Below are 13,604 nucleotides of genomic sequence, written 5' to 3' on the forward strand. Positions count from 1 at the left end.
ATAGGCATTGCTTCAAGTCCAGTCAAAATCATGGCAAAATAGCTGCGACAAAATTGCAGTAAAATCACACATTGTAAAGCACTGCGCAAACTGGTTGCGCTATATAAATCCTGTATAATAATAATAAATCATGCAACTTTAAGGTCACACAAGTGTGAAAGGGGCCTTAGGCCTCTTGTACACAAGTGTAACCAGTTGCAGACTCTGGGTGTACTAGACAGGCCCTAAAATATGTCATCATTGTACAAAGAGAGTGTCTAGTACATCCAGTCCTTCTGCTCTGCTGCATGGATTTCCCCTGTCCCAGTACAATGCAACTCCGCTGTGATTAATCACAGCTGCATTGCCTTGAAGAATACACAGAGAAGGTGGACACCAGGAGCTGGCCAAAAAAAAAAAAAAAGTGCTGTCTGGCAAGGTTTGCCAACAACATTGCTCAGACGGGAATATAGAAAGTTACATTGAAACATTGCATCACTTAACTTTGTGTTTTTAATCTAAGGGATGAACTTCGATCTGCAGATGGAGAGCTAAAGCAACTTTTTTTTTTATTTTTAATAAAATGTTTCTATGTTAAAACCCTTTGTTTACTCTAATCAGCACTAAACTCTGTATTCTCCTTCATTCAATTTTAATTTTCCTGGTGATTTTTTTTTTCCATTTTATTTACTAATAGTTAAAATTTTTTTTTTTTTTTTTACAGTTTTTGTTTGCTTCGTGCATTAATATTTTTAAACCTTTTACATATATTCACGTATCACACCGAAAAAAAGCACAAAATTTAAAAGACACACTTTACTTAATTTGTAAATAATGCTTTGTACCAAAATCATAATTTTAGTGTTGTTTCACAAGACAAAATTTAATTAAAATACACACTTTATGTGCAGTAACACGACTTCTTTTTAAACACTGCTCAAAAAAAGAAAAAAATGCCTTTTCTTTAGTTGTATTACGTCTAATTGTCTAAGGATTACAAAAAAAAAAATTGTTGCAGGACAAGCCTTGTTTGTGCTTAAAATCAGGTTACATTATGTTAAGTAATGACAAAATTATTGCCGAATAAATAGGCTCATAACAGAAATTTGAAACTATCTCTTGTCCATAAGGCGTAACCAAGTGTGAGAGCCGAAGTAGGTAATAATTTACTGATATTAATACTCTTGATCTTACTAACCGAAATGTCCTTTATAAAATGTTCTGTAAAGACCTTGTCTTAACGCGCATATGTGTATACATGCCTAAACCTCTTTTTCATCCACTTCTAGTTGCCAGTGTTGCAATATACAAACATATTTATACATATACACGCATATGTGCATAAATTACTGCACTCAGATGTTTTTAGTCTATGCCTCTGTACTCATTGCTGTATCTCTGATCTTTACACAGCTGTGTACATTGTTCCATACACAACAAAAGCACCTGTATTCAGATCATTAAAATCATATGTTTTTATTTATTTTATTTTTTTTTACTCCCATGTGCAAGAGCCTTAATAGCACATAGGGTTATTAAATAAATTTCTGTACAGACCTGAAATTTAAAACCAATCTTACCAGTGCCAGGGATAATTTGCGTGGGCATAAGGTTTTCAGGTTCATGAGACTGTCCTTTAGCACATTTCAGCCAGGAAAATACTTCTTCATCAGCCACCTCGTCTTCTAAAACAGTGATTATAGCAAAAGAAAAGATTTCAGGACAAGTGTACTTTCATTCAACTATATCTTATTTTAAAGTAAAAAACATACACACTGGCATTGCACAGACTGACTGTAGCAGCATCAATATCAGGAATTGACAGCATTAAATTTGTACTTTTGATAAAAGGATAACAGATGCTCATGGTCTATCATCATAAGCAATCTACTGAGTCTGACAGTGTGCTAGTTCAGCAGACAGATACACTGACAAGCTGATTGCAGGTGCAATTCTTTACAGGCTCAAAGTAAAAAAAAATTATAAATGCACTTTTTTTTTTACATGCAAAGAAATATGCATTTTTTCTCTTTTTTATAAAATAAAAAACAAAAGAATTAGGTGAAATTATTTTTTAAAGTCCATCAGACGTGGACAACTTCTCTAGAAGCTGTGAGTTGACATAGGTGGCTTCACTGGACGCTATGATGGACATGAACGAGTTTGCAGGATGTTGCAATGGACACGGAAGACTTTGCTGGACACCATTAATGACATGGATTACTTCGCTGGACACCATGACTGATACAGAAGACTTTGCTGGATGGCGTGATCGTCACGGACAACTTTGCTGCATGACAGACAAATTCTCTGGACACTGATCGACGTGAACAAATTCTCTGGACACCATAATTGACACGGATGGCTTTGCTGGACCCATGATTGATGCGGAAAGCTTCACTGGATGCCATGATTGACACGTACAACTTTGTTAGCCGCACTGATGCCTAGGACTTTGCTCAACACCGTAATTGATGTGTATGACTCTGCTGCATATAGTACCTCCTGCTCCCAGGAATCATGTGCATGTGTGCGAAGCCAGCGTTAGGACACCCATATGTGTTACTAGGGCTGGGGGCGTGCCCGCACACATGCTCCCAATAATAATAATAGCCCGAATAAAGATCAAAAATCTTATACAAAAGGAACATCAGGAAACATAAGGCTAGCCTTGCTTCTTGTTGCTCTATGTTGCGCATAGAGAACATGGATTAAAATAAGGGGGGAAAAAAAGGAAGGGGGTGGATATCACTTTATTATCCATCTTCCATTGGGAACTAGTAGGTGGGAGAGCCTGTATCCAGAGTTAAGGTAGCCTAAAGCTTTCTGTCAGCAGTGTTTCTTGCAGGAAAGTGAATACACAGTGGATTTAAAAAGCCTACACACCGCTGTTAAAATGTCAGGTTTCTGTGACATAAAAAAAAAAAAAATATGAGACAAAGAAATCATTTGAGAACTTTTTCATCTTAACGTGACCTATAAACTGTACAACTCAGTTGGAACAAACTGAAATCTTTTAGGTGGATGGAAGTTAAAAAAATGATAAAATAATATATAGTTGCATAAATGTGCGCACCCTTAATCTAATACTTTGTTGAAGCACCTTTGGATTTTATTACAGCATGGCACATCTTGACTTGCCAATAGTTGCCCACTCTTTGAAACAACACTCCAAATCTGTCAGATTGCGAGGGCATCTCCTGTGCACAGCCCTCTTCAGATCACCCCACAGATTTTCAATCAGATTCAGGTCTGGGCTCTGGCTGGGCCATTCCAACACCTTCTTTTGGTGAAGCCATTGCTTTCTTTGTTTGGATGTATTCTTTGGGTCGTTGTCATGCTGAAAGATGAAGTTTCTCTTCATGTTCAGCTTTCTAGCAGAAGCCTGAAGGTTTTGTGCAAGTATTGACTGGTATTTGGAACTGTTCATAATTCCTTCTACCTTGACTAAGGCCCCCTGTTCCAGCTGAAGAAAAACAGCCCCAAAGCATGATGCTGCCACCACCATGCTTCATTATGGGTATGGTGTTCTTCTGGTGATGTGCAGTGTTGCTTTTGCACCAAACATATCTTTTGGAATTATGGCCAAAAAGTTCAACCTTGGTTTCATCAGACCAGAACACATTTTCTCATATGTTTTTGGGAGACTTCAGATGTGTTTTTGCAAAATTTAGCCGGGCTTGGATGTTTTTCTTTGTAAGAAAAGACTTCCGTCTTGCCACTCTACCCCATAGCCCAGACATATGAAGAGAACAGGAGATTGGCAAGTACTGGCTGTGTGGTACATGTGACCACAGATATCCCTGCAGCTCCTTTAATGTTGCTGTAGGCCTCTTGGCAGCCTCCCTGATCAGTTTTCTCCTCATCTTTTCATCAATTTGGAGGGACGTCCAGTTCTTGGTGATGTCACTGTTGTGCCATATTTTATACACTTGAGGACTGTCTTCACAGTGTTCCATGGTATATCTAATGCCTTGGAAATTCTTTTGTGCTCTTCTTACGGATACCTTTTATCAAGGAGATCCCTCTGATGCTTTGGAGCTAAGCTCTCTGCGGACCATGGCTTTTGCTGTAGGATGGGACTAAGAAAAAGTCAGGAAAGACCTACTAGAGCAGCCAGCTGAACTTTATTTGGGATTAATCAGAGGCACTTTAAATGATGGCAGGTGTGTACTGACTCCTATTTAACATGAGCTTGAATGTGATTGCTTAATTCTGAACACAGCTACATCCCCAGTTATAAGAGGATGTGCAGACTTCTGCAACCGCATTTTAGTGTGGCATCTGAGACAAAGTATTATCAAACCCGAGTATATGCAAAAAGAACAAAAAATGATTGGCACTTCATGAGATTAAAAAAAACACCTAGGTGGTTTATTCATAAAAAAAAAAAAAAAAACAGACATAATGCCCTTAAACAGTGCATCTAGAACATATTTTCTTAGTTTTTTGCATACATGTAAAAATAGATTTTACGTTAAGTCAAAAATCTGCTTGCTCCCCCTTGTGTTGGTTTATGTTGGAGTGAGTGCACAAACTGTCAAAGCCTTGCAGGAGTGTGGCATGAACAGATGTCTTAGACTTTGAGCTGATATTTTGGGACTACACCATGCAAGTAATCGGTTATCTTGATTATACTGTAGTATGTACACAATATGATTAATCAATATGATTAATCAACTATGTATATCACCTTGGACCTTGCTCTATTCCAAACACTGTATCAAATAAATCCATTTATCAAAAAATATGTTTATACTATTATGTATAATTTTCTTGTTAGATTAATTTTGGCACCGTTTTATAACCTCATTTATACTTTAAACATAGAAACATAGAATGTGTCGGCAGATAAGAACCAATTGGCCCATCTAGTCTGCCAAATATATCTGAATCTACTTTCATCAGAAAACCTGGTCCAGAAGAAGCAAGGTGCCACAAAACATGTCACAGTGGTCTTTTATATACAATTTATACCTATTTGTATGCATACAGAATGTTAACTACATAAGCTCTCTGGACAATCCAGACAGTGAAGGGTTAAACATAAGCTCATGGCTGAGATAGTATACATGAGTTTGCTCTTTTTTAGCTCACTCGTGCGTGTAAAGTAAACGTGATCTGGGCGGCTCTATAGAGACCTGATCGCTTGTAGAGTGCAAGCGGTGTGGTCCCCACCCCCCTTAATGGTAGCCAGGGACCACATCAGAGGGTTTCAGGATAGAGAGCAGGATGAGACCAAGGAAGATCCATCCCTCAATCTCCTCTGCAGTAAATGAAGCTGGAAGAGCTCAGCTCTGAGCATTTCCAGATTCAGAGCCGTCATTCCCTAACTGATACAGCCAGGGAAACCGCTAACCTAATACAGTCTGGGGCAGGGGTGACACAGAGTCTGATCCCTGACTTCTCCCGTAAAATATGTCACCTGCCCATTGCTATTACATGGGGGCTTGGTAACCCTCTTGTTAATGCAATGAAAAAAATGGTAAATTAAATTGTAATAAAAGAAAAAAAAATGAAACTATTCCCTGTTGCCCCAAACACACCGTCAAATTCCTATACACACACAGGGCGCTCCTGTGTATGTAGACCGCGATTGCGCCAATTATGTGAGGAATCACCACGAACGTCAGAGTGAGAGCAGTAATTCTAGGGCCATCATTTTTGGTCAACTCTAAACTGAGCAGTAAAGGTTTTTAAAGCGTGGCTATGGAGAATTTAGCGTTTTCTGCGATAACAAGGGTGCAGCAATTTTAATACTTGACATGTTACTCAATGCAACCCCATCTTCTATATTTTAGCAAAAAAAAAAAAAAAAAGGATTTTTGTAAGAACTTACGGAAAAATCCTTTTCTCTGAAGTCCATTGACAGATACAGCTCTTATGCTTCTTATACCATAGTAATACTCCTATAGGGGGTAGCAAAACCATATGGTATAGTATAAGAAGCATAAGAGCTGCGTCGGTCAATGGACGATAGAGAAAACTGGCTTTTTGTAAGAACTTTCAGTAAAATCCTTTTCTCTGAAGTCCATTGACAGACACAGCTCTTATGCTTCTGGTTTGCGCAAAAGTTATAGCGTTTACTAATTATGGGAAAGATTTTTGTCATTTTTGTTGTTTTTTTTTTTAACGAGTAATGGCGGCGATCTGCGATTTTTTTTTGCGGGACTGCGACATTGCGGCGGACAGATTGGACCCTTGACTGACATTTTTGACACTTTTGGGGTTACCAGTGACATTACTACAGTAATCAGTGCTAAACATATGCACTGTTACTGTAAAAATGACACTGACAGGGAAGGAGTTAACTTTATTTGAGAGGGAGGGGTTAAGTGTGTCCCTAGGGGCGTGATTCTTACTGTGATTTGATGTGGCTACTGGTGTAAGAACAGAGATCAACGGTCCTACATAGTAGAACCATGTGATCTCCATTCTTACACAGGGGAGAATGACAGGCGGCCGTGTTTACATTAGCCGCCTGCCTTTCTCCCGCTCTAACGGACGATCGTGAGTGCACACGGGCGGGGGGGGTCCGTGAGCGAGTGGGAGCGCGCCTCCAGCAGCGTGCGCTTGCTCCCTAGAGCCTCACAGGCTAGCGACATAGACCTACGTCGCTTTGCCTGTGAGGGGCTGACTGCCGACGTAAATCGTCGTTAGGCAGTCGGCAAGTGGTTAATTGTAATTTTTCATTTCAATAAGATAAAAGGCTTTACACAAAATTAAGAGATGCGCTTTTCATTTAATTGTGAAGAGGGTCAGTAAGTACCATAGATTTGCACTGTTTAGGGGGGTCCAATCAGGGTCTATTGCAAGTTGATTTGGGGTGGCCTAGGTGATAAGGTACTGTAGGGTTATGGTATCATGATGTAACAGTCTCCCGGAATGGAAAGTCAATGGGATCTAACCCTTCCTGGAAGGCCTACGAATCGAAGGTTGCACCTTCAAAGCATGTTCTTAAGGTAATTTTGGCGTTGCAAAAGGGTTTGAAGTTGAGACTGCTGCTGTCTGGAAGACTGTTCTACTTAGAAGTGTTTCAGTGAACCATTTATTTAATTTCTGCAAGAATTATTGTTGCAACTGCTCAGACTTCCCTGGCAAGGTTATACCTACTCCCACTCCAGTGAGTGTGAATTCTACTAGACCAATTTGGTTTGCTTGTAAATATGGAGAATATAAATAAATGCCTGTAAAATACAGTATGGACATTTAATAGTACCTTTTATTGAAAAAAAAAAAAAAAAAAAAAAAAAACTTTAATCTTAACTGTTTAGCATTCCATTGCAAAACAAGGTTTTCAGATATACTGAGACTCTTACCTCTACGAGGCCTGTTCTTTCTCAGTCTATAGCAATCAAGACAGACACCAAATCCACATTTGCGACACACCCAATGAATGTTGAAAAGTGTTGTCTCACAGACATCACACATTTCCCTAACACCTCTGACTGCTCGTTTCCAGGCTACTTTTTCTGTATAGGAAAAAAAAAAAAAAAAGAATTGTCAAAAGTTAGATACAGTATGTGTACATGTGTTCGAGGTATAGGTATTTTAAAGAGGAAGTGTGGGATATAAAACATTCATACTCGCCTATGTGGCTAAAGCATCAGTCCAAAGCTGCAGCTGTCCCCCGTGGCTCTAACATTGAGAACTGAGCAACTACATGACTGCTGATCATTCAGTTCTCGGTCTTCACTGAGCAGATAACGGTGACTGTCACTGCTCTCTGCAGCGCCGAGCTGTGAAGGGGGTGGAAGCGGCTAGCGCAAGCTCTAAGCAGTGCACTGAAAGACTGAGCCAGCTGCAGGTCAGGTATTAAGAGTGGATCCTGACATTGCTGGGGAGTCTGGATCAGCTCTGTGGCGGAAGCCGACAGTTTTAGCCCACTGTCAGCTAAACCTGGGTTGTAGAAGTGCAGAAATAAGTGCACTCCTTTGACCCACATGAGAAGTTTGGCCAAAAAAAGCTTTGGCTATACTTCTCTTTTAGTTAATGTGACATCAAGTCCCCCTTTTAACCCCCCAAAAAAAAGCTATCCAAAAGCTCTATTCTTCAGGCTTTAAAGTAGTTCTAAAGGTTATTGACCACATTGAAGTGAAAAAAAAATGTCCCAGTACTGTTGCTACCTTTTTGAGCTTAAAGCTGAATTTAAAAAAAGGGACATTAAACCCACTCAGTAAAAAAAAAAAAAAAAACTATTAATAAATGCTGTATCGCATGCTGATTAAACTCACTTGGCTATTATAGGATTTGTCTTCTGTATTTGGCAAAGAAAAAAAAAAACCCTGCTGTTCTCTGCTGCAGCTGGAGAGTCTGCAGAGCAGCCATTGCTACAGCTAGTGAGAATGCACGGTTTTCAGTGGGTTTCTATGTCAAGCTTATCCTCCCTAACCAGCCCATGGGACTATATACATAGGGATAAATGACTGCCTACTCCCTCCTTCCTACAAATACATACACACAAAAGACAGGCTGGAGCGGCATAGAGCAGGCTGACTAGCAGAACCTCCCCCTAGATGTCATTACAGTGTACCTTTATTAACTCAATAGAAGGTCTGTTTCCCTGAAAAACAATAAGAGTTGGGCAAAGACGCATGACTGCTGTATATATGAGAAAAAGTAGTTTGTGTTTTTTTTTTTTTTTTTTAAAGGGACACCGACATCCATATATGTATATAGAGGTGATAATGTATGTTAAACGGTCCGTGTTTGGTATCACTTTAACTCCTTATAACCCCCTTTTTTTTTTACCTTTTTAGTCCTTCCCCTCTTACAAAAATGTTACGTTTTTATTATGGATTTGTACTATTAGGTGTTTTTTGTGTGCTGGACTTCCTGGTTTTCAGCCTAGGCTGGGCCCCACTGCCTCGTGGGATTGCTATGTCACAGCTAGGAAGCGGTATGCTATACATTTGCGCATGTGTGAAGTTTGCTGAGTGCCCATACAGTAGAAATGGCAACACTTGAGTGCATGCGCAGGAATTCAGTCATCTGAGCTGTTCATGTGCAGCGCCATACATTCTAAAGAAAAGGATGGCCGCACACCGTAACAGGATACCAGTAGTAAAACTTCTTTACTGGATGAAGACAGATAAAATGACAGGAGTCCACAGATAAGGTTAACGCGTTTTACACATCTTAGTGCTTAGTCATATGTTTATGGTGGCAAGCTGGGATTGATTTCCCAGTCTCACCTGGAGTGGTTATCCCTTCTCTTTCACTCTAAAAGACGACTGCAAGCAGGCAGGTCTCTACTGAAATAAAAAGCCTGATGGTTCGCAGTTTAGTCATTAGAGATTTAGTTCCACTTTAACCTCATGATGTGACCTTAAAGCAAACATTTTAGCTGAAGTTATAAGAGGATAAACAGGATAAATCGACTACCAACTGACAGGGGATGTGCTTGTAAACTGTTCATCTATATATATATATATATATATATATATATATATATATAGATTACCTATATACTCCTATATCTTTGTAGACAGCTGAAAATAATTCAGGAGCCTCAGAAAATGTTGCCAGTCTACATCTTTATTGCCATTTCTGTAAATCACAATCATAGGCATATGGTCCTGGCTCCTAGATTGGGTTGACTGCTGAATTCTGCATTATATTGGTCTACATCATTCATTAAAAAATGGAAAATGCCTGTGCGAGCAAAAATGAATAGCAGGATTTTTTTTTTTTTGCTTTTCAAGCAGCACTGATTATATACACAGATAAAAGTATTTTAACAGAAATTGACTTACGTTGTGGCTCCACCATCATCATGGCTTCCTTCTCGGACATGACTAACTGACAAAACTGATCTCCGACATTAGCTAGAATGTATTTCGAGGTCTCCAAGTCAATGCCTTCAGCAGGAACAGAGGAGGGAACCCAAAGCCGCACTGCTTCTGAATCACTTTGCTGGGGACTCAGAAAGCCTTCAACGCGAAGAATTCCTTTCCGTGTGAAAACCAGCCTAAAAAGGGAAGCAATTTGTCACAAAGCAAGTAGGCTGCCCACATAATCTAAATGAAAGTCCTGAAAGCACACACAATACTTATGACTTTGCAATAGGAAAATAAGCATGATACTCTTTCAAAAGGTAGGTGTTAGCTGCAGGTTATGAAGGAGATCACCTACAGTTGACTAAATCAATGTTGAATAAAATCATTTATGAGATCTTTAAATATTTATGGAAAAGCTGGAAAGACCCCAATATGCTGGATAAAATAGGAATTTTGTACTCACTGTAAAATCCTTTTCTTGAAGTCCATTGATAATGCCTAAATCTGTCTACATAGTAACTTTCTGACATCTCGTACAGAGAGGGACCTAGAGAAGCAGCCCAGAGAACCAAAAGGCTCTGCTGCTGTTCAAATTTTAGAAGCTTGCTAAAAGGTGAAATAAGCAAACTGATTTCCTCATCAGTAGGGTAAATCCTCCTGAATGAAACAATCAGCAGACAGGGGATGGATGTGTGAATAAGATGTTTCACTATAAATGGAACTCCAGCCAAAACATTTTGTTTGTTTGAATAGCATGATAGAGATTTAGAAATTCTGTTGCGTTCTTTATGAAAAATAGTACTTCAGCAGAAAAGCAAATCAGAGAAAACCCCTGAAACAGGTATAAAGAGTAAAAAAAAGAGGAAAAAAAAATAATTAGTAGTGTAGGGAAAAATTAGCACAATTGTCAAGTTGTTATAGCTGTGCTATACAGTTGGGAGAAATTTGCCAGGTGACAGGACAGCAACGAAACCAGACAAAGGCCTTTCACCCTCTTGTGAAATGCACTGATGTCCAGAAGTCTAGATCACAAGACTGATAAAAAAAGAATTAAAAATCTTTTGGCGGATAACCATTCAAATATCAGCATTTTACTGTAGCTTTGTGCTGGGGGCTGTTTTAAAGGCCAAACCTCAGCCAAATTTAAAGTTTCCTCTTTGGCTCATTTCCATCTAGTGAGAGGATTGCAAATTTCCTATTGACTACTGAAATACATTTTCCTGACAGTGTACCTCTAAATATCGTTTTACACACGTCAGTCTGCTTAAATCTTTCCAAAATCAAGGAGCAAGCGACAATGCAGCTTTCGACACGTGCAGTCACCAACCCTCCCATTGGTCAGACAGTATACACAGTTCCCCTAATGTCTTCACTGTGTATAATAATTACCACAATGCCTCACAGTGGTCAGGCACAGTAGTGAACTTTAAAAAGTTCCTACACCAGATGGGTGAGCTACCACACTGTGCACACTGCTGGGAGGAGCAGCTCTCCTTGTTCTCTGGGTCATTTGATGCACAAATGCAAATCCGTTTTTGTGGGGGTGAACTTATTGATAAGAAATCCTGGAAACCAGGATTTACCTTGCACTGACATAAGTGACTACTGTATAAAAACACACAGCATGTTAAAAAATACCTCCGGAAGTGAAAGAATCTACAAGCCACCGTGGAATCATCCTGATCTTGTTCTTTAAATTTCCGGTACCGCTCTAATCTGCACTCACGACACTTGTGCAAATGTGGTGCGACGTTGATGCAAGATCCATCTTGAAGAAAAGGTTCACCTGACTGCTTCAACTTTCTTACTTTACTCATATCTTTTAAAATGGATTGCCCTACTGTAAAAATAAATAAAAATACAAATTACATTTTTAAAATTACAAAACCCCTAAGAGAGGGTAAACCCAAGAATATACACTACATTTGCCATTAATGCAAACATACATTCTGCTACTTGCCCGTCCTACCTTTGAGTGGAGTAGTTCTCGGCCTTCCTCTCCCCACTTGTTTTCCCCTTCCTTTTCCCAAAAGTAAGTCAACACTGTGCTCTCCATTAGGTCCCAGCCTGCCAACAAGATGTTCTGGGATCCCTTTAAAACCAGCTCTAGAATTCAACTGCTCTTCTGAATCACTCAGGTCACTTAAGTCACTATTAGTGCTGGAATCAGAATCTTGCTTTGATGTCCGGCTTCGCTCATCTAGAGTGAATCTGTTAACAGACTCAAAAGCTGCTTTCCCATCATGAGAGAATTCTGTGGAAGGAACTACACCGGGCTGTAGTCTACTTGACAGAGCAGTGAAAGTTCTTAGCAATGGATTGTCCAGCTGCCCAGATCCTATTGCAGGTTTGTCTTCAGTTGGACTTGATGATAATGTTGGCATCTCAATAGGCTGATTCAAGCTATTTGCAGGAGAATTTGACCTTCCATTTCCCAAAAATGCAGAGCTTTCATTAACTGATGGCGTAGAAGGAATAGGCAACATTTTTAGAGGCTCAGTGGACAGAAACAGAGGTTTATTTTTCATTAAAGAGCCAGGGTCATCAGCTTTATTCTTATCTTGCCATAGTAAAGATGTAGGTGTACCAGATAACGAACTTTGAACTGGCTGGTTTGAAGAGCCAAATGGTGAAACATCTTTTGTATTTGAAAAGGCTAAAAATGGATTTGAAGCATCCTCACGGGATAGCTTTGGAGGCTGCAGAAAGAGATTTTCATGAGCCTCAGGTGGCTTTGCAGCGGGCACTTTCCCAGGAAATGCTGGAGTAAGTTTTGGCATAGAATCAGAAAAAGGCAATTTTGCATTTACTTTAGTTTCTGAAGGAATAAGAGGTTTGGGCTTAAAAAGGGTTGAAGAGAGACCTTCCTTACTTTGTTTAAATGGGTCCTTATTTGAAGAATCTTCTACAGAACTCTCTGATATAGCATTAAAATAGTTGCTGGGTGGGACATTTTGGGACATACACTGAAAAAACAGGTTTTTTGATAGGTCTGTATCTTTTGAATCTTCTTGTAAACTTGACCCAAACTGGAACCCAGCTGAACTGGTACCTTGCACTGTGCCATTCGATGGATTTCGACCCTCTCCAAATGTCAATGGGTGGGCCGACATCCCAAAGCCACTACTTACTGGCACAGGCTTTTTGAAACTCTGAGGGAAAAAAGAAAAAAGGAGGAAAAAAGATTGTAATGTCATACAGCTGAATCTCTGAAATGAAACAGTTAAGCTTGCCATACATGGTTAGATAATAAATAGTTTGAACAAAAAACGATGACCAGAACATTCTTTCTGGTCATCGTGAAGTCAGCTAATTTCATTTGAAAGCCCACAGCATTTCTACCAAACCTGCCATTTGAATGGAATCTGAGCATATTAAAACAGGTTTCGTAACAATATGCATTATTTTTACTATTGGAGTGTGGCCAGTTTTCCTGCACTTTGACCTGTACTTTCCACAACTTTAGGCAATATTTTAATCATTAAAATATTACATATATATATATATATATATATATCTCTGAGGTCCATCTTCCTTTGCCAGGACATTTATAGAAGAAACAGCAAGTCATCCATAATCTACTTGTACATCCCCCTAAAATAAATAAAAATCAAAGTCCAACGTCGGCCAAAAAACTGTGTTTTTGTATATGTATTTTTTTCTTCAAGCTTTAGAGTTGGGAAAGATCAGAACCTCTCATGTTTTTATTGATTTCTGAGCCCACACTGGGGAGACTTTCCCTTGTTACTTTCTCCCAGTCTTTCCAAAGAGGTGACAGGCAGCCATAAAATCCTGGCAGAAGTTCCAATATCTTACCTCTACCCTGTTCAAAAAGAACACCTGGCT

At 39.4% G+C, this 13,604-nt stretch overlaps 1 protein-coding gene across 1 annotated transcript in view; it reads right to left on the reverse strand.

Moving 5' to 3' along the window:
• KDM3B (lysine demethylase 3B) overlaps positions 1–13,604 on the reverse strand; it is an 89,048-nt gene that overhangs the window by 31,482 nt on the left and 43,962 nt on the right. The window contains exons 8-12 of the mRNA XM_082254092.1: positions 11,728–12,910; positions 11,397–11,598; positions 9,735–9,949; positions 7,299–7,451; positions 1,560–1,664 (exon numbers count right to left, since the gene is read on the reverse strand). Of these exons, the coding sequence (XP_082110218.1) occupies positions 1,560–1,664; positions 7,299–7,451; positions 9,735–9,949; positions 11,397–11,598; positions 11,728–12,910 (1,858 nt within the window). The remainder of the gene's footprint in view (positions 1–1,559; positions 1,665–7,298; positions 7,452–9,734; positions 9,950–11,396; positions 11,599–11,727; positions 12,911–13,604) is intronic.

Source organism: Pelophylax lessonae (genome assembly GCF_965119305.1).
Source record: "Pelophylax lessonae genome assembly, chromosome: 4".
NCBI classification, from domain to species: Eukaryota; Metazoa; Chordata; class Amphibia; order Anura; family Ranidae; genus Pelophylax; species Pelophylax lessonae.